At 40.8% G+C, this 22278-nt stretch overlaps 1 protein-coding gene across 4 annotated transcripts in view; it reads left to right on the top strand.

The window, feature by feature from the left end:
- UTRN (utrophin) overlaps nt 1-22278 on the top strand; it is a 4744936-nt gene that overhangs the window by 3328756 nt on the left and 1393902 nt on the right. For all 4 annotated transcript variants that reach the window (XM_044069601.1, XM_044069592.1, XM_044069610.1 and 1 more), the window contains one exon: nt 12749-12921. In XM_044069601.1, the coding sequence (XP_043925536.1) occupies nt 12749-12921 (173 nt within the window). The remainder of the gene's footprint in view (nt 1-12748; nt 12922-22278) is intronic.

The following is a 22278-nucleotide window of genomic DNA, read 5'->3' as shown; positions in this document are numbered from 1 at the left end:
CATAATTTGCTGTATTTTCCCCTGCATTTAAGACTACAGTTTTGTTAAGCTGTTCCTCTGATCACAGCCGTTTCTCTTCCTTCATGGTGTAGTTTTCTTTATCTTTGTGTACATACTGCCGCCCTTCCATGTCTTTTACTTGTTGTGCTTCTTAAAAAAATCCCTTAGATTGATGTAAGCCATTCCCTGTCCTCACTGCCCTGGGTTTTTATGATGTCAGTAATACCCTTATCCTTTTCAGATGTTACAGCATGAAGCTGACTTATCTTGTTACCAAGATTTGTAAGATTGTGTCGCATCATCCTCTGCAACATTCATTACCATGCTTCGGATCCTGCTTCAGTCCCACTACCCCAACAAGCACCTTGTTGCTCTTGTATTACTATAGTTAATCTTTTAGCACCTAATTCCCCTCTTCTTTCAGATGTCTATCTCTTTGAATATAAACTGCATACTTAAAATGCAGTGGTATGATCCCCAGTCTTCCTAATTTCTTTCTTAACAGTGTGTGTTTAGTCATCTATTGCACTGTATTATTCTTTCCATCTTATCTGTTCAGTGCACTGTAAGAGCACTTAATGCCCTAACTGTGGTCACAGTTCTCCAGCTCTTGTACTCTCTCCTTGGCTGCTGTCTCCCAATAGGTAATTTTTTTTGCTACATGAATTAGAATGTGTGGATTAGCCGTTACTTTTTGGATCCTGTGAAGTGGTATCTAGTTAGCTTTCTGTAGTAAGTTCTACCATCATCTTCTCTTGTACTTAAGATTAGTACATGATGGTAAATGATGACTAGTTAGCATTCTCATGAAAGTCCTACTTGCACTATCTATACCCATACTTCAGATGCATAGCTTGTAACAGTAGGTAACCAGTTGGCATTCTTGTACAAGTACTACCACCATGTCCTCTCATACTTCAGAAGCATAGTACATGGCAGTAGATGATAACTAGTTAACAATCCCTTGTTAGTTTTGCCACCATGTCCATGTTTTTTCAAACATCAAGAGCATAGCATGTGGCAGTAGATGAACACTGCTTGCACCCTGAGGTTAAGCTGCTACTGAAGTAAAATTCTGTATTACTTCATCCTTCTAAGATGTTCTTGTCTGTCCCATGCCATCCTGAGCACCCCACAGTTTTTGAAGCCAATGCTTTCTTTATATAAGGTTGCTTCACACTTCCACAGCCCTTTGAAAAAGTAGTCCCTCACATTTTGTATGAGATCCTGCCTCCTCAAGCTTTCAGTCTCTACTTCTATGTTTCTTATTCAGTTCATTTTCTGAAAGCTACTTATAGTCATGGACTTTGTTGTTCTTAGATACTTCATCAAACTTTTAGGTAGAGTTTAGTGAGGCATACGAGCACTTTGTTCTTAAGCTGGCTCATGTAATAAACTTCATGACAAACGTAGTATAAAAACGTGATTTAGCAGCAACATTTGGTCTTAAATACATTGTCTTCACAAACATCACCCTTTTTGGTACAGTAAGCAGCTGTTCTTGACAGGAGGAACATTTTAACTTGCTTCATCCCTAATAATCATATTCTTTTACAGACACATTTGTAAGACTTACTAAGCAAGACTTGTTGAATTCAGCATTCAAAGCAGGTAAAAATATTCCTTAATGTTTTGCAAAGTATTTCAGGAAGTGTCCATTCTTTTTAGTAGCTGTATTAAGCGCGCCCCATTATAGCTGTATATTATGTACTATATTATTAGGTATTCACTGCATTAAAATATCCTGTACAGATTTACAGCCTACCCAGTAGTGCTTAGTTGCATTTATAGCTCTGTTATAATGATTTTATGCTGCCAGCTATCAGTAACTGTAGCTACTCTGACATTCATGAAGGTCTTTAGTGCTTGACTGCACATTCCTTTGTTATGTAAATCAGAATATTTAGAGCTGGCTGAAAATGTCTTGAGCTACAGCCTGTAGGGCAAATACATAGGACTAAATATAACTCTGTCATAACAAAAAAAAAACACAAAAACAAATCAGATTTGGTAGCTGAACATTAATTTGTTCACTGCATAGCAGCTTGGTACAGATAGATGCCATTATGTTTTGGCCCTGTAATGTTGTTGCATGCTATGAGGGGATCAAAATATATCCGGCCAGCTCTATAAATAGTTTGAACTCGATGGTGTCCGGTACCTAGTTAGTGTTCTTTTCTGTCCCCATAAATGTGATGTGTCGTGAGGTGTGTGCGCACGCACTTGAGTTTTTACACCTGAAGATGCACACATGCTGAGGATAATGTTAATTATGTTTCATTCATATTTTTGAGATGATATTGCTTGACAGTACTGAAAGTGCAAGATGTGAACTGGATGTGATCCCAGCCTCCATTTTGTGGAATCAAAGAAGCTTTGTGACCATGCCATTTACATTTTGGTGGGATAAAGTGGATTAAGAAATTATGAAATTTTGTTGTTTTAATAGCTCCCATAATTCCATGGAACAATGGTATTTGCCAGCCTGCTGCTGCCCTAGAACCAGTCTGTGTTAAGGCTTATGCATAATTCAAGCAAAAGGTTATAAATCAGTGTGGAAAAGGATGATGATGAAAGCGGTGGGGTGTATACCCCAAGCATATGGTCTGCAATTTTATGAATTAAGCAAGAGTGAGAATGGAGAAAGATATTAACAATAAAGATGACTGGAAGTAGGTGTACAGAAGACTGACGAGAAGATTGGAGTATACTAGAGGTATTTAGCAAAAGAACCAAGGTGTCGCGAGCAAATAACAAGGAAGTGAAAGGAAATAGAGTGGGATGAGGCTAAGCAGTGGTTTTGGTTGCAGGTTAGAGACTGCCTTCTCTACCAGGGATTGATAACAAGAGTATAGGCAAAAAGAAAGAGCTAGGAGAGTTTGAGACCTGCTCTGGTAGAGTCTGTAGTGGAATCTAGAACAGAAGTGGCTTTTAATAATTGGATAATTAGTATAATTATTCCATTATAGCTATAAGGATCAATCAGGGGAGATTAGAAAGGAAAATGAAAAGTCACGCAGACTTCAGAGGATTTTTTCCATAGGTTAACAAGTACTGAAGGTGTGCTGGAAAAGTGAGGGTAATAGTGAACCTAATTTTAGGAGTGTAACATGTTGACATATTTTAAAAATCCCTGTAGAGTACTTTGTTAAATATGTTGAGGGAACAAATGGTTGTAAGGAAATTATTCTTTTTGAGGTAGGATGCAAGATTTGTATTGCTTAGCAAGTAGTGGATTAGTAAGTATAATGCTGTTTGGCTGTCAAAAAAGCAATTACTAGAAAATGTGAATCAAAATATAAGCCATGATTGAAGTATTGTAAAGGAAGTAAAAGAAGTGGAGGTGTAATCTTCAGAAAAAGGAAGGAGCAAGAACATCGAAACCTATGGAATTTGTGAGAACACATGCAGAGTAATGTTCAGGAAGATGAGGAGGAAATGCAGGAATTGATCAATTTATGGTAATGTTGGAGTAAATGGAAAAAAAGAAAAGAAAACATATGCATACCGCATGACAGTAACAATGGAAATGTTACTGTGGTTTATTTAAGCAATAACCAACGACGTGGTGTGATATATTGAAGATTTACCACCCACGGTTGGCGTGGTTTAATCACGAGAGCGAAGCCCGAGTGATTAAATAAAGCCAACCATGGGTAAATCTTTAATTTACCACAACCACGGAGTCAGTTATTGCTGTTATACAATGACATTATTTAAGAAAGAAAATACTTACTTTTCTTAAATAATGTCTTTGTATAACGGCACATTACTGTACTTCCACCGTTGGTGGTATACTGCTTCCTTGTGCTGATGTACTGTGTATGGGACTTGCGTACCCACGCATACCCAGTACATCAATGCTTTGAAACAGAAGCAGTGGAGAAAAGGAAGTCTCCGTTGCTCCATTTTTTTTTTTTTTTTTTTTTTATGGAAAAAAAAAAGTTTTGGACACTTTATACCAACGGAAAAAAGTTTGGGAGACCGGACCTTTTTCCATTGGTATATTGTGGGATTTACAATGGGCACGCTGGCCAATCAGCGTGCAAGTTTTGGAATATTAATGGGGGGCGTCATTGTATAATTTCTTTTCTGTTAGTGTGTGTGTACTCTTGTCATTATTTAAAATATAATGATTTAGTAAAGATGTTCAAAAATACTATGTTTGAACACTTGACCGGTATCACAGTATGACTATCAGTTTCAAATGATAGAAACTAAATGCATTCCTGTTGTAGTTCTGACTTCCTGTAAAAATCTCCTTGGAAGAGTAGCCTTCTACCTTACCTGGCTGTTGAAAGTGAGTTGACCTCTACCTGGTTAAAATAGTTCTATTTTGGAGTCAAATCCCCTAATGCATGTGGAAAACTGGCATGGTCACTGATGAGAGAAGGCCAGCAAGAAAACCTAGGGGCTACAGTGGATATAAAAAGTGTACAGACCCCTGTTAAAATACCAGGTTTTTGTGATGTAAAACAACGAGATGACAATAAATCATTTCAAAACTTTTCCCACCTTTAATGTGACCTATAACCTGTACAATTCAATTGAAAAACAAAAATATAAAAAATAAAAAAATGTACAATAAGCTGGTTGCATAAGTGTGCACACCCTTAAACTAATACTTTGTTGAAGCACCTTCTGATTTAATTATAGCATTCAGTCTTGGGTAGGAGTCTATCAGCATGGCACATCTTGACTTCGCAATATTTGTCCACTCTTCCTTGCAAAAGCACTCCAAATCTGTCAGATTGTGAGAGCATCTCTTGTGCACAGCCCTCTTCAGGGCACCCCATAGATTTTCTATTGGATTTAAGTCTGGGCTGTGGCTGGGCCATTGCAAAACTTTAATTTTCTTTTGGTGAAGCCATTCCTTTATTGATTTGGATGTATGCTTGAGGTCATTGTTGTGTCGAAAGGTGACACCTGAAGGTTTTGGGCCAAAAGTAACTGGTATTTGGAACTGTTCATAATTCCCTCCACCTTGACTAAAGTCGCAGTTGCAGCTTTAGCAATGCAGTCCCAAAGCATAATACTGCCACCACCATGCTTCACCGTGGGGATGATGTTCTTTTGGTGATGCGAAATGGATTTGTGGCCAAAAAGTTCAGCCTTGGTCTCATCAGACCATAACACATTTTTCCACATTCTTTTGGGAGACTTGATGTATTGTTTTGCAAATTTTAGCCTGGCCTGGATGTTTTTCTGTGTACCATCTTGCAAACCTACCCCATAGTCCAGATATATGGAGAATATGAGAGATTGTTGTTACATGTAGTACACAACCAGTACTTGCTAGAAATTCCTGTAGTTCCTTCAGTGTTTCTGTAGGTCTCTTAGCAGCCTCCCTGACCAGTTTTTGTCTCCTCTTTTCATCACTTTTGGAGGGACGTCCAGTTCTTTGCACCATCACTGTTGTCCCATATTTTCTCCACTTTTTGATGACTGTCTTCACTGTGTTCCATGGTATATCCAATGCTGTGGAAATTTTGTGTACCCTTCTCCTGACTGATACCTTTCAACAATAAGAACTGCTTGATGCTTTGTAAGCTGTCTGTGAACCATGGCTTTGGTGTAGCAGGCAACTGAGTAAATGTCAGGAAAATCCTACTAGGACAGCTGAACTTTATTTGGGGTTAATCAGTCTCTCTAATTGATGGCAGGTGTGTATCCAAGAAGACTGAATGCTGTAATTGGATCAAAAGGTGCTTCAACAAAATATCATTTTAAGGGTGTGCATACTTATGCAATCAGCTTATTGTACTTTTTTTATATATATATTTTTCCCCTAACCTATTTGTTTTTCAATTGAATTGTACAGGTTATAGGTCACATTAAAGGTGGGAAAAGTTTTGAAGTGATTTATTGTGGTCTCATTTTTTTATATCACAAAAACCTGGCAATTTAACAGCAGTGTGTACACTTTTTATAGTCACTGTATGTTAGCACAGTGGCTCATGGGGAGCCTGTGGCAGTTTATGGATTGACAGAGTTCTATGATTTGTGTGTTCAGAGTTTTGAGCACTGATGGATAGAAGAGCAGCATATGCCATAAACTACATGGTTCCAAAGGGTACACAAAAGTTTTAACAGGTCCCCTATGTAGCAGAGGAGATAAAGACCCTCACAGCCCTTCTAAAACATTGATGGGGGAAGTCTGAGAGTCCCTGTGATGATATATTGCTGGTCAGTAAAAGAAAATAACTATTATATTTGTAATACACCAGGTTGTTGCTATGCTGAACACTTGCGTACTGTGGTCTGCATTCAGATTAATGCAACTTTTTTTTTTTGGACCAACAGCTGAAGATAATTCTCGTCTTTTCTTTTAACATCATTCCCTTCTGAACATTGACATGGGATGGGGGAAAAAAACATGCTTTTCCTTAGTGTCTGTGATTTTTAAAATTGACACTTAAACCACTGCAAAATATGCTTGAAAGATTTGTGAGCACAACCAAATGAAAACTGGTAGAGTTATCTATTTAAAAAGAAGTCATCTTTTGGGCATTTTTAGAGAGCAGGTCCTGTCTTCCTTTTGACCTTCTGGTTACGAGGAGAAATGTTTTCAGCAACAGTTTTTCATCTTTTTTTTTCTTTTTAGGAAGACTTTCTTTAATCATCCCCAGTGATATTATTGTCAATGAAACATCCTTAAGCCATTCTCAGATTTCCCTTGGTTGAGGTTGTCTCTCACTACCTCTGAAAAGTAAGGACTAGGCTCATACCCAGTTACACACTGGGATTCTTCCTATGATGGAAGTGACTGTGGTTCAGTTGGCAGCATTTGTCTTTGAGTACCATTCGAGGATTGCTGTTTGAGTGGCCTGAGCTTAGTTGCTTTTCCTCAGAAGGTGAGTTTGAGTTTTCCTTAATGCAAGACCTTCTTTGGTTGTAACTAGGAGCTAGCTTTTGGCAGAAAATTGCATTAATCCATGGAAGATTTGGAGGGGAAAACAAAACAGCAGCCCAGTGTTGGTAGTGTAGCGTATAGAAGAACCCCATGTATGAATTTACTGCCTGCTACTAGTTGTGTATGCATTGCATGTTAAAAGATGTCCCTGGTCAAGCTGAGCATTTTCAAGCATAATTGAAAATCTTCCCCCCAGTCGATAATGCCATGACCTAGAAGGCCACTAGAATACTGGATCTTGCTTCACTCTTCAGTGATGCATGTGGAGGTCCCTCCCCCGTGGAAGGAAACTCCACTCCACTGGTTTGTGTAAGGGCTGCCAAGGTAAGGGGCAGGGGCAAATGGGTTTGATTGGAAAGTTGTGGGTCTGCGATGAGAGGTAGGGAGCGGTCTAACACACACAACAACTGGGGGCTACAGCCAGCACTTGGTATTTTCGGTTTAAATAACTGGTATACTTAGGTCTTTGGCTGTTCTCATAAATAAATCTTTATAGAATTTTTTTAGCGGGGTAGGCACAAAAAAAATCTTTCTGTCTTAATGTTTGTGTATAATGTTGTTCCACATTTTAATGTATAAATATCAGCTTTGGTTTGTATATTGAAGTGTTCTTTTTTTCCTATAGTGCAAAGTTTTATGCTGCTTATAGTATACCAACAATGTTCTCAGGTGACAGTAGTCACGCCACATACTGTCTGCTGCCACCCTCACCAATATTCCTTTGACTGTGCATATTTACTTCAGGTAAATAAATGTCATGTTTTATAAATGAATTATGGCCAGGAATCATTTAATTTCACTTTTTGAGATAATCTAGTTTAAATGTAGTCCTGAATGAGTGCATAGTCTATCAAAGTATGTGAAGGTATTTAAGTTGTTTGCCTAGGCAGAGCCTACATACCTCGCAAGTACCCAGATTTTCACAAAATGTCCAGATTTTTGTCTCATATTTGTGGTTTGTCCCTCATAAAGTTTGTCGTTTTCAGGCAAATCATTGAGGATTTGAAGTCAGTAAATAATGATGTACATTAATTTCAGACTAAACATCTTTTAGAAAACACATGCTCATACACAATATGTTATTCTAACAACCTTCCAAGTTTATAAGAGCAGTATTTAAAATGTGACCCTGATTTTGGGTCTTTGACCCCCCCATTATTTTTGGCTTTGTCCATGCATTCTGTATTTAGAGGTATAGGCAGGGATTCTATACTTGCTACTTCATTTTACCTTTCACCCAGAGTCTTGGCTGGAAAGGATTGGCAGGATGTGTTCACTTACTCATTTGTCAGTTAAGTAAAATGCCTTAATGTTTTTGCTAATCACCAAGGAAAGTGTGCTGATCCATTTGAATTATTTTCCTAGCATTTTATGATACATACAGCCATTGCATAGTAAAACGCAGAGAAACAGATACATTTCAGCATGTTTTCTGAGAAGTGAACTCAGTGAGAAATGATGGACAACTCGCTGAACAGTAAACATTTGTGTATAATATGTGGGCAGAAATGCTTTAACACAGTACTACACCAATAATGCTGCCAGAAGCATAAGTAATGAGAGGTATTTTATCGCCTGCCTTATGTGGGAAATCTCTTGGCCTAAGCTAAACTACTACTACTACTTTCAGCTTTTCCCGGTTAGGGGTCACCACAGTGGGTCACCTGTCTGCTCATGATTGGCAGTGGAGTTTTACGGTGTCGAGTTGTCAGCCCGGAGCCCAACCTTCCACAGAATGCACACACAGGCACGCACTCATGCCTAGGGCCAATTTAGAGTGTCCAGTAAACCTACAGCATGTCTTTGAGATGTGGGAAGAAACCAGAGCACCCATAGGAAACCCACGCAACCCCAGGGAGGACATGCAGACTCTGCACAGAAGGCACCCCAGCTGAGGATCGAAATGGAGAACCAAATCATCCTCAAAGCTGAAGAAATGCAGCAGATCATCATCTCGGTGGAGGTATGTTTCCCAGGACAGTTGGACATCTCACTACTCTTCCTTGTAGAGGTCTGTTCTGCACTTCAAAACACTCCTAATTTTGTTGTTATTCAGTAAGCAGTTAGGGTATGTCTAGGAGGAGAAGACACACGTACTTTTGTGCCTGTACACAATGGTTGCTCAGAGAGTAAGTGGAATGTATGTATGATATTCTAGGGTCATTCAACCTTTGTTTTACTCACTTGGTAGGTCTTCCATTATGAATGATTGCACAGTTTTGCCCTTTGGGTTGAGATGTCCCACTCAGCTAGCAGAAGCAAGCCACGTAGGTCGTATATGTGAAAGTGGCTACAGTACTACTAATGGTGACTTGTACTCTTGCAGCTTATCATTGGATAAACTGGTGACTAGAGCTCAATAGTCCACTAATACTTTAATAATTTCGAAGTAGTCATAGTGGGGTTTTTTTTGTCATCTGGAATACTGCTTTTGTAGTGACTTGGAAGGCAACAAATTTCTGAGCACTGAATGGGCAATTGTAGCTCCAACAAGACACACACACATTTGAAAACCAGTATAGGATACGAAACATTAAACTATATTGTTCTCACATTGTTTCTCCATTCGGGATATTCCCAAATCTTCTTAGACTTAAATCCCAAAAGTATAACTTTGCTGTTGTATTCATTGGTTTGGTTTGGGGTGAATCAGGATCAAAATACTGTTGTTTCCTTCTAATTTAACTTGTAACTTAATTTGAGTTTCACTTATTTCATTTGGTACAAGGATTTAGTTACTTGTTGTTGTGTCTTTCGGCTTTTCCCGGTTAGGGGTCGCCACAGTGGAACTCTGGTCCGCTAATGATTGGCAGTAGATTTTTATGTGCCGAGTTGCCGGCCCTGACGTACAACTTTCAGCGAAGGTATGCCCATTCACGCATGTCTCCACACACAAGACGCTCTAGCTGAGAATCTAACAGGACAACGTCTTATTGTGAGGCGACAATGCTACCACAGCACCACCACCGCAGTTCCAAGGATTTAGTTACTAAAGTCGTAAATTTGTGTAACGTGTGTATAGCGTACGTGTGTGTGCGTGTGTATGTATGTTTAGTTATGTAGGTATATAATGGTGACATCCTGTAGTTTTTTTTTTTTCTGTGTTTGTCATTCATAGTTTTTGTAAAAGGCACAAGACAACAAGTTGTTCATATAAGTCTACATTTTTTATTTGTTTTCTTCCATCCACCATGCTTCACGTTACAGGCCTGGCAACCCAATACTTGTCCACACTAGGTGTACCAGCTATTTCCCCCACTTCCCTGACTTAATCCGCTCTGCTGGGACTTGTGGAGTTAGGCATCCAGGGTCTGTATTCTCTGCTTATGACCTACCCCCCACATTGCAAGCCCATTGTACGCCTGGAGGGAGGACGTGCAGTATATTGCCATGCCTCCACAGCAGCTCAGCCAGATCTTCATGCTTAATCCCCTGTTTAGGCACCCCTACCATGTGACATCCCCATTCTCCACTAGGGATCATCCCCATAAATGCTCATGGGCCTGACCATCCTAATGCCCTGCCTCTTTGTAAATTGTCAAGCCACTAATTGAACCAGGTCACCTGTGTCATAGTCAGGGATTTGTTCCTTTGCCCCACCATAGCGGCTTATAAATCTGCATTATGCTCTTAAGTGAACATTTGACTTCTAGTATTAAAAATTGCAGTGCTGATTTTTTTTCTAACTGAATTAACGTGTAGCCTCAGGTGAAAAATGGGCTTCACTTGAACAGGTTTTTGAAGCAGTCTGCCGTGTGATTTTGTCTTGTCTTGCTCTTTTTCGGACATTTGTATCATTCTGTAGTAAGAATGCACCACACTGGTCAAGTGTTTCAGTACAGATGTTTTGGTAGTCATTCCTTAATTAAGCTTCTGTTGTAAAAACCTATAACTGTTTTGTTCTCTCGAGAATATTTCCCAAAGCTATTTTTTTTTTTTAATGTTAGTGTATACTATTTTTAATTCATTGTTTAATGAATCCTTTGTTTTCGTGTTCCTAAGCAGTTAATGTTCTTTTCATCTGATGAAGTCCTGATTTTTTACGACAGTGCTTAACCTGGATAAAGCTCTCTATTTGTTTCATTATGTTGTGGAATTCTTGAGAGTCAGATTATGTGGTCTGTTGTGCTGGTGCTTTCTGTTTTGTTTTTGGTTTCTTGGCATTAGAAGCTCCTTTGTGTGTAGTACCCCAATACCGACCTACTGTCTCTCAAGGTGAAGTGGTGCTTCATACCCACTGTTAAACTTGGTTTTCCAGTGTAAGCGTACTGTGACAGCCATACCTCTCAACTTGCAGCTGTAGTCCCTCCCATACCAAGACCCTTAACCTCCATGGGCTGCCTCATTCTCCACTAGGTGTTATAAGTGAGCATCACCAGACCATCTCTCCAATGAGTTAGAAGCCCTCCCTATACTACACGCAGGTTGGCAGGAGAGCAAAGACGGATTCAAGTTTCACAAGTATGACAACCTAAGCAACCTGGGGGCTGGTAAGAAGGGAGACATTTCCCCAGCTGTAATTCCATTTTATGGGTCAGGACAAACAACAGGATATCGGGTAGGATGTGCTTCCTGTACGCATCCGGATGTCTTCCCCAAAAGACAGAGGGTGTCACGTTTGAATGGATTTCAAATTCAGATTAATGCTTTGATTTTCACCTACCCAGTTTGTACACTGTATGTTTGCAGTGCAAATAACATCCTTAAAACTGACATGTTTCTCCATAACATTAAGCTTTAGAATTTGCACAGATACTTGTTCCTCAGGCAGGCTTCCTGTATTTTATTTGTGGTTGTCTGTATAGCCATTGCTGTTTGCAGTAAAGGTTTATTCAGAGCTATTACTTTTATTTTTCCATAAGGCTTCTGTGTTCTTTCCTAAGTTAAGACTTGGCTGTAGCACACAGATGAGTCTAGACAATGGTGAAAGTGTGTCTTGTCTGTTGTCTTGGCATTTTCAGATTGCAGTCATGCATTTATTTTCCATGGTGACTGTGGAGTGACTTTCCTGTGTGTAACCTTCAGAAAACTGCATGTTGTGAAGTATTTTTTTTTCTTTTTGCTTTGAGCTGGACTGTTTTTTTTTTGTCCCCACAGGCAGCGACCGTTTGTGGAAGTGCATGCACTTGAGGAGTCAGGGTAGCACTAATGGAAAGTAATTTGTAGTGAGCATGTATACTGACTCTGCTAACATCAGGAAACTAGTTGACTTCATATTGTAACTTACATAAGCTGCAGCCACTGTAAATTGCAAAAGTGACTTATTTTAACTTCGGTTTATTGCAAGGGGCTTCCCTACAGCCCTAATCCACATGTGTAGTAATTCCATGGTTGCACAACCTCACGGAGAAGGCAGATGCAGGAGTTTAAAAGAAAAAAAAAAACGCAGTTTACAGTGATAACTACGTAGTTTTGTTCTGAAGTGGGTAGCAAACAGTGGCTGACAGCCTTCAGTATAGGTGATCAAATATGTTAGTGCCTCTCTACTCAAAACTCTGGGGCCTGTTTGCTCGCTTCTATGTTTTCTTTTGCTAAATTATGGATTGTCAACATTTGATGACCGGATAATACCATGTAACCCACTGTTTATTTTCAAGGGAGATAAGTAGACAAAAGTCCATTAAACAAAAAGATAATTTGTCGCATTTTGGTTGTACCTCTGCAGTACACTTTTAACAGTTTTACTGGATGACCATTCTGTTATGTACTGAATAGTCATTTTCTACACTGTGATGGACATTTCATGGCATCCATCATATTAGTTAAAATAAAGTAGTAACATATTAGGCTACAAAAATGAGAAATGGTGGAAAATGACTTTTCTTTTTTTGACAGGATATACAGGCTGAGATTGATGCTCACAATGACATCTTCAAGAGCATTGACAGTAATCGACCAAAGATGGTGAAAGCTTTAGGAAACTCTGAGGAGGCAATCTTGCTACAGAACCGACTTGATGATATGAACCAGCGCTGGAGTGAGTTGAAGGCAAAGTCTGCTAACATCAGGTCAGTAGCAAGGCTAATCCAATTAATCAAAGTGTCTATTATGTGCCTGCGCTGAAGTGCATCTTGAATTGTACGTTTTTTTGCATCCATTCTGTAGCACATTCACTATGTAAAGAATGTTATCCAGAATGCTGCAGTATCTAGGCCCTAGTGTATGGTTGAAACATTAATGTTAAATCGTTAGCAGAGGTTATTTCCTTTGTGGTCTTCCTTATATTTGTCACCCTTCATTCTTCTAGAGTGTTGGAACCTTGTACCTCTCTGTCCATCAGTTTTCATAACTGTATTTCCTGGTTAGAGCAGTGGGAGTAACGAGCTGAACAGAGTGAACCAGGCTTCATTATTCCTAGTGATACTGTCCAACTCATCCTGTAGGACCCCCACCAGTTTTTCCAAGTATGCTGAGAAGTACAATACACCGGACTTGTCCAGGACCTGCCCCCCCCCCCCCGGACTATGTCCAAGTGAGCAGTGCTTCATTTTCCTCCCATGGGGGATCCTAGGGGACATCCTCCTTGAGGTGCTCAGACCAACTAAACTGACTTCCTCTTACCCCGAGGAGGAGTGACTGCACTCAAAGATTCTACCAGCTTACTGTGTTTTCTGAAGGAATCTAATTTTTACTTGTGTCTGTCATTTCACCCTTTTGGCCATCACCTGAAGCTCATGACTGGAGGTGATGAAGGGAACATAGATTGAGCTTTGGCTTTGACTCAGCTTTCAGTATACTGCCATGGTTTGGTACTGTCGGCACCTGTCACCTGTGCGCTCTACCTTCACTCATGCGTAAGAGCATAAGTTCCTACGCCCGAGCTAGCTGATCCTCTCTCCCTTCTAGAGCAGGCTACTCTCTTCTGGCAGAGGGCCATGGCTGGCGTGGAACTCCACTGGGTGAACACCTAATGTGGGATTTCGCTAGATGATACCTGTGTGATAAGGTAGAGCTACCTCCTTCCCCCAGAATGGGTGAGAAAAGAGTGGCCACTGACTTCCTTCATCCCTCACCATTTCATACAGGCACCTACGCCCCTAGTCAAGCTCTGGACGCTTGTAACCTAGTTCAGGCTTTATCCCTGTCTTTGTGGAGGTGCTAATATTCAGTCCATCTACTTCACACTCAGACTGAGGTACTCCACTGCTTACTGCAGAGCACACTGTTGACATCCTTATCTAAAAACAGCAAAGGTACAACCCTCTTGTTCCAAAGCTGATTGCTTCAGACATTGGCCGCACTTTGATATCTTGTCCCTGAAAATTGCAAGCAGGAGACGAGTCAAAGCAGACCCTTGGTGCCCGCTGTGAATTTATTTGACTTGCTGTCAAGAATGCAGATGCAGCTCTTATTCTTAAAATACAGGGACCACATGGCCATAGCAGTATCCTCGTATTAGGGTGTGCAGTCATGTGCACATAACACATGATGTAGACATAATCACCAAACTTCATTGAACTATCCAGTATCTGTACAGGGTCAGAGTGTTGATCCAGTATTTTCACTGCTAGGATTCTTCCTCCCGAACCCTTTCCAGGATTGTGCCTTAGGTTTTGCCATGGAGGCTGAGAAACATTATCCCTCCAACAGGAACACATCCAGCCGTACTCCTTTTTAGTCCGGGGGTACTGTCCCAGTCCCAAGAAGACACAGTTAGTCATTATGTATGAGAAAGTATTTTAAAGGGGGATGCTTTGAAGTTATCACTTCTTGACTGTCATCCAGTCAGTAAGGTTTGTTTTGCTGCATTTCTTGCAGTGTTCTCTCTTTCCCAGAGTTGCCTTTCCTTGGGTGAGCTACCGTAGTTGATGCTTTGAGGGTTCAATCTCCGCATCACAGGTTTCTTACATTTTCAAAAGTATGCATAATTTGCATAGGAGGGTTTTACTTTAAGAGGGGTGATCTACAAATTTTCCAGTTTAGAAAAGGAGTTATCAGAGGAAGCCGCTGATGGTAAGCTTTAATCTGTCCCTGAAACCTGACATACAAAACTCAGTGCTGAAAATCCTAACCATAAAATCCTGAACAGCAAAATCTCATAATATAGTAGTAATGAATTTGTGTAAATCTAAATGCAGACCAAAAACTTAATTGACACCACAGAAAATAAAAATTAAGAAAAACAACAAAACAAAGCCACGGACCTCAAAGATGCCAAATGGATTTATTAAAGACTTAGTGCTTCAGCACAAGGCCTTCAATTTGAATATGTATGTGTGTGTGTGTATATATATATATATATATATATATATATATATATATATATATGTGTGTGTGTGTGTTAAAAGATTGTAATTGTGTTGTGTACTTAACATGTACTTCAGGTGCCTGTTTGTACAGCCTTTTCCGCCAGTGTCTAAAGCTCTGGTTTACATGATTGCAGTTGTTCATTCAATGAATAGAAGAGAGGGGCATGTGTTTTTGCCTAGTGCAGTTTGCTCAGTTCATTTCGGTGCAGTGGCTTTATCGCTGAAAGCTACTTTCAGCAAAGGTATGGGGTTGCCCTTTTTCCATTGTTGTGCAGCCATGGAGTTGGTGTATATATAAGTTGGGGGGACATGCCCCTGGAGAAAACAAAAAGTTAGAAAATGTGTTTTACTGAAAGTGGCTTTCAGCATTTTTTTTTTTTTTTGCTTTGTCACTCAGAGAAAAGACTTTCATCAAATAGTCATGAATCTGAAGAGAACTACCCACGTGGCTTATAAATATCAGGATGCAGATAGGATAGCACCATACATGTTTCTCTTACAAATTGTATAGCTCCATACCAGGTAACATTGAAAGTGTTTGGATGATTTTATTAGGGCTTATGCTCTGCTTTAGGTTTGGTTAATCATAATTTTCAGACAAGCTTATGTAATTCAGGTTTCTACTCGCATAGTCAGCAAACCCTCCTTTCCTTCATCCTTTTTTGGTGGTTTGGTGGCTTTACACCTGATTTTTATTTCTGCCTTGTCCCTTTCTTCCTTTGCATAAGACAGCAGGCAAGTTTTAAAAAAATAAAAGCTTTTCTGGGCTGAAATCAGTGGTTATAGGAAAATAGTTGACAGTTGTAGAGGTTTTCACTTTGGATACATTGGCTTATATTCACTTTTCTGTTGAGTCTGGGAGAGCCAGCTGTTATTGGGTGTAGGTTTGGCTCTTCAGAATGCCTCAGTATGGGCCAAATCTTACCCCTCTGATGGAAGCGTTTGAAATGCCTTCTAGTTTGCTCCATGAATGATGGGCATCTTTAATCACTAAATAGATATTTCCTGCTGTTCTCCTGTGAATGTAAAGCTGTCTTCCCTGTTTCTGCAGGCATATCGAATAGCCTTTTTATGTCAGTGATGCTAAACCCATTTTTTTTATTAAGAAAAAAATTGTTAGTCCAGATATTTTATTAAAGATATGTGAAATCATTTTAAATCTACATTGCATTGTTCAGCTATTTGTGACTACCTTGGCACAGTCATGATAATTTCACAGTCCAAGTTGTGTTTTGGATTAAAAACAGTCCGAAGTCATGTTGAGTTAAAATGCATTCCCAGTCTTGGCTTAGCTTAAACATGGAAGTGGTCTGCAGTGCAGAATATTTAAATTGAACCATTTGGTAGTTTGTTTACTTTAAATTAGCATAAAGTAAAATAAGCTTTTAAATCATTATTCAGATGGCTGTTCTGAAATTCCTCTGAGAAGACACATTTTCTATCAACTTGTCTGGAAGTGCTGCTGTTTACTTTTCTTAATTGTGTTTTCATATGGTGCATAGAATGCAAAATGCTTCCTCATTTACAAAGTGAAACAGAAATGATAAAATGGTGCAAAGCATTCAGCACATTGAGTTCCCTGTTGTCACAGGCTAACGGACTGTGCTTAATTACCACATAGCAGCATGCAGCTTAATCTGTTTCGCTGTGAGACCTCTGCTCATTGTGGCTATTTGATGTTGATGCTTTCTGTGGTCGTTTTTTACTGTTGTAAGATTTCCATGGGAATTAGAACTTTGATGAGGAACAAGATCTCTAGTGGGAGAGACAGAAATTAGTCTCTGATATGAACTTCTTGCAGTAGTCCAGAAAAGCAATAAGCAATGTTGTCATTTATATAGCAGTGTTTTGAAAATGGCCATTTTATGACTTTTTCCCACTTGTGTAGCCCTTTGGGAGGGGGGTTAGGTGTACTAAACCTTTGTACAGTCTGAGTAACGTTAGTTACAATATGTCATGAATGGTGATGTTTATTTCTGCAGCACACCTTGTGTATAGAAAATGGCAAAATTAAATAGTGGGTTAAAGCAGCATGCTAGGATGAACTGCAGCTTATACACTTGTTACAATTCCAGAACCTTGTTTTTTACACATTGCTGTGTAGGTCATTTAGACTAGAGCCCTGAAATCACTCCTGAAGTCAGGTGTTTGTCATTAGTGACATAAATAGACCAGTTGGTATAATGGTTAAGGTCTTTGCCTCCCATGCACAAGGTACTAGGTTTGATCTTGATTGCTAACTAATTCCTGTTTAGAGTTTGTGTTTTCCCTATGTCTTTTTGGGGTTCCTCCCACCTACGTAAAATGTGCGGAGTGTTTCCATCTCAATCTCAACAAAGAGTGGAGCAGTGGACAGCAACACAGTCTCTAGATGGTATCCTATATGGGGAAGAATTCTACAGACCAACTGCTTAGGGCATCTACTGTAGTGTGCAGTATCCTCAAGATAGGAGGGCACAGATTACAGAATGTGTGCCGTGGGAGGACCACTCAGTGGTGTAAAGATAGTGCTCTAGGTGATTCAGTCATGTTGATATTGAATAATTGTGCATCTCTACTCTTGCTGGATAAAACTGAAGCTTGTTTCAACCAAAGCTGGTCCCAAGAAGTAACCTCTGTTGGACTTCATTACTATCTGAGTCAGGGTTAGAATGGAGGGTCCATTTTATGTCTCTTACCTTGATGTTCTTCGTGTTTCACTGTTGCAGTCATTACATTTGGGTTATCTGCCTGCAGGTAGCCCTCAGCCAGCCTGAATATCAAAGTCTTGGATTTCTGTGTCGGATGCTGTCTCTTCTTCCGTGATGTCAGGTTGTCAGGGGTATAAAACATGCAGCCGACGCCATTACATCAGTCTTTCTTGCTGCACGGTGCCCGAAGCAGAAGCAGTTCGCAAGTGCCGTTCGGCCAACTCCTGAAATTTTCGTTTTCGAGTTTCAGGACTGAAGTCTTCAAAAAAGCTAAGTAACCCTTTTAATTGCTCTTAACCGATGTCAGTAAAAGTTAACAATTGTCTTACCTGTGGAAAGCAATTACCTCATAAAGATTTTAATTCATACTGCATTCATTGCCTAGGCCCAGACCACGACGTCCCTCGCTGTCGGTTTTGTGCTTTATTCAACCCCTGAACTATTTGTTGTTGGTGTATTTTTGCAGCAAATTATTTTGGTACTTTGTATAACTATCCAGAAATGGCTTCGGTAAGCCATCTGACTACCGACATTCTGAAAAACGTAAGGATAAAGACAGAGACAGACCGCATAGGTCCAAAACTGCCGATGACGCTTCCGTTAAGCTAGTCGCCAGTACTCATTGAGGCGCTTTTGCAGCCCCTGATACCCGCTACTTCAGATTCGCAGGTCTCTACTGAGACCCATTCGGAGTCTGGTGTGCCGCGAGATGCTTCTTCGACTATGGAACCTACGGATGTCTCTACCTTGAATGGGTCCGGAGCTGCTGTGCAGGCACCGGCTTCTGAGAGTCTATTCAGGCCTACAGATTTGCATATTAAACCGACGCCATCTTCTTCTTCAAGACCTAAAACTCGACCCACGCCTAGAAAACTGACGTCCAAACCGCATGGTCAGGCCCATATGCTTTAAAAAATGCTTAGAATGGCTAAAGACCTTATTACTTAGGGAAAGCCAACCTTCTCCCTCTGAGACCTAGAACTGATTTTCCTTCTGATTCTTCTAATCAGGATTCTGATATTTCTGTCTCTTCTGATTACCAGGATTTGCCCTTATCTACCTATGAGGATTCTGATGCAGAGGATTCCATTTCCTCTGCTTCCCCTCCAGAAGATTTTTCTTTTGGTGAAACCTTGCACTCTCTTAGGGAGCATTTCCGTTGGGAAAGCCAGGATTTCTCTTGACTCCAAAAAGAGGCTTAGGGGATTCTTACTCCTCCCTCAACACAGGCCTTTAGCTATCCCTCCTGTTCTGGACATTGTAGATGATGCCTTCTTGGAATCTAGCCTGGCCCCAGACTCTCTACTTCTAGCTCCCAGAAAACGTGACCGGTATTACAGAGTACCTGACTCTCACAAGTTCCTCTTCAAGAATCCTACTGTGGATCCAATTCCCAAGGAACAAAAGGCATCAAGGCTTCTGCTGCCAAAAACCCTACCCCCTCTGATGAGGGCCTTGGACAGATGGGGTAAGAAGGTATACACTTCTGCTAGTTTGACCATTAGGGCCTTAAATTGCCAGTTTCATATGTTAAAGTATCAGCAACATATTATGGGACTGCTTAAACAGAAAATGATGTTGATTCCTGACTGTGCTGAACATAAAGAATTACAGGATTTAATGCATTCTGCTGAATAAGTTGGTAAACATACTTTGCAATGTGGTTTTGACTCTTTAGAAGCATCTTGCAGGGCTGCTGTCACTGGGTCTGTACTTAGAAGGCATGCTTGGCTTAAGGAACAAAACTTGCCAGATCATGTTAAAGCTAAATTACTGGATGCTCCCTTAAACCAAGACAGCCTGTTTGGCAACAAAGTAGAAGAAGTACTTAAAAAGATGGAGGGAAAAGCTAAATCTATGCAAACTGTTAAAGATTTCCTGCAAGTACAGTGTCCCAGATTTAGTAGGCATTGGCCTTTTAAGAACTGGTCCTTTCCAGTCTCTTCCAGGCCTTCTCAGTCCAAACCCAAGAACAGCAGACCACCCAGTACACAGTCTCAAGGTACTCATAGGCCTAAGCAGTGGGGGGCTCCCACTTCCAAAGCTGGAAGTAGTAAGACACCCCCCTGTGGAAAAATGTCACAATAACTTAACCTTAACCTTTCTAGGACCTGCTCAACTACCTGCTCCCTTAGGGGGAAAGATTGCCCTGCATGCAAAAAACTAGGAACTCATTACCCAGGACAAATGAGTTTTAAATATAGTTTTCCAAGGATACAGATTCCACTTCCACTCCTTACCAACCCCAAACAGTTGGCCAGACCTACCCCCAAATCAGTGGGCAGAGGCTCAACAGCAGGTTCTCTCTCTTCTAAGTATCAGGGCTATTCAACCTGTCCCAGCAGAAGAAAGGGGACATTATTCAAGACTATTCCTGGTACCCAGAAAATACAGCTCCTGGCATCCTATCCTGGACCTCTCTGTTCTAAACACTTTTTTGATCTCAAAATTCAAAATGCTAACACTTCAACAACTGCTTCTTATGTTAGGTAAAGATGCCTGGTTGGCAACCTTAGACTTAAAGGAAGCTTACTTGCACATTCCAATAACGGAATCTTTCAAGAAATACCTACGCTTCAGAGCAGGCTACATACACTATCAGTTCTCTGCATTTTCCTTTGGCTTATCTACTGCGCCCAGGGTATTCACAAAGTGTCTAGCTCCAGCCATTGCATTTTGCAGGCAGAGAAATATTCAAATATACCCATACCTGAACGATTGTCTGATTCAGGCAGAAAGCCAGGACATGCTATTAAAACATCTGGCATTTGTAAAGAAACTTCTAACTTTGCTGGGGTACACCATAAATGAAAAGAAATCTCATCTAGTACCCTGCCAACAAATTGTATTCCTGAGAGCAAGCTTGAACACAACTTCCCAGATGGCCCACCTCACACCAGAGAAACAAGTTTATTTGACAGATTACTTCAAACTACTGGCCACAAAGACCCAGCTGTCTGCAAGGAAAATCCTGCAAGCCGTGGGGTTCATGGCCTCTTGCATTCTACTAATTCCATATGCAAAACTGCATATGAGGAAACTACAATGGTATCAACATTTTCAGAACCTGGAATCAGTGATTCCTATCATTCCTTGTATAAAGACAGAGTTCCTTTGGTGGGCAGAGGCCTGCCACCTCAACAAAGGGGCTCCTTTTCAGTCTATCCCCTGCTGCCCAAACCCTGACTACAGACGCATCAGGCTATGCATGGGGGCCTCACTTGGCAGGGCGGTACATTCAGAGCAAATGGAACCAGAGTCAGATGCACCTGCATATCAACCAAAAATAAATGTTAGCTGTACAGAATTCCCTGACATCCTTCCAGGGCAGTTATTGGTAAAGACTGATAACACCACAGTTGTGTTGCATAAACAAGCAGGGGGAGCCCACTCATACCCTCTCTGTAGACTAGCCATGGCTCTGTGGAACACAGCCTTGAATTACCAAGTGCACCTACAAGCTCAGTTCCTGCCAGGCAAGCTAAATTCACTGGCAGACTACCTAAGCAGAAGTCTCATGGACCCACACGAATGGAAACTGGAACCAAAAATATTCACCCTCTTGGGGAACAAATGGGGGACTTCAGAGATGGACCTGTTTGCCTCCCCTCAGAACTACCAATTGGACAAATTCTGCACAAGGACTCCCCACAGTCAAGCTTGGAAAGTGGATGCCCTGTCCTTTACCTGGGAAAGCCTCTCAGTTTATGCCTTTCCCCCCTCTGCCTCTCCTCTCGAAGGTTCTGCTAAAGATCAAACAGGACAAACCAAGGACAATACTGATTGCACCAGACTGGCCTTGCCAGCACTGGTACCCCCTCTTGCGCAGTATGATACTGCTGGATGCATGGCACCTACCTCAGACCCCTTCCCTGCTGTCCCAGCAGACGGGCCAGATTCTGCACCCTCAGCCTCAAACCCTGAACCTTGCAGCCTGTTTAATTCCTTGAGCTCTCCAATAGCATCCCTCAGTAAGCAGGTGCTAGATGTCATTCTGGAAGCAAGACCTAGTACTAGAAAATCATATGCTGAAAAGTGGAAAAGATACTGTTTCTGGAGCCAGACTCTGGGTATGGGCATTACCGTGCCCAGTTTACCTCATATTCTTCAGTACTTAACAGAAATGCTCCACAAGGGCCTATTCTTCTTGTCAATTAAAATGCCTCTGCAATTTCAGCACATTATAATACTGAACCACCTCTCTTCTCTCACCCCCTGTTAAAGCAATTCCCCAGCGGGGCTAAAAATTTAAGACCCCCTACAGGCGAGCCTGTACTCCAGCCTGGGACCTTAACTTTGTTTTGGAAAAGCTCACTCTCCCTCCATTTGAACCAGCTGCAACTGCAGAGTTAAAATTCCTTTTTTGGAAAAGCAGCCTTCCTTCTAGCCATCACTTCAGCAAGAAAAGTTTCTGAATTACAGGCCC

Source organism: Protopterus annectens, chromosome 1.part0 (genome assembly GCF_019279795.1).
Source record: "Protopterus annectens isolate FY-2018-M chromosome 1.part0, PAN1.0, whole genome shotgun sequence".
Classification (NCBI taxonomy): Eukaryota; Metazoa; Chordata; order Ceratodontiformes; family Protopteridae; genus Protopterus; species Protopterus annectens.
The sequence above is the reverse complement of the archived record's forward strand: the minus strand, read 5'-3'. Positions and strand labels throughout refer to the sequence as shown.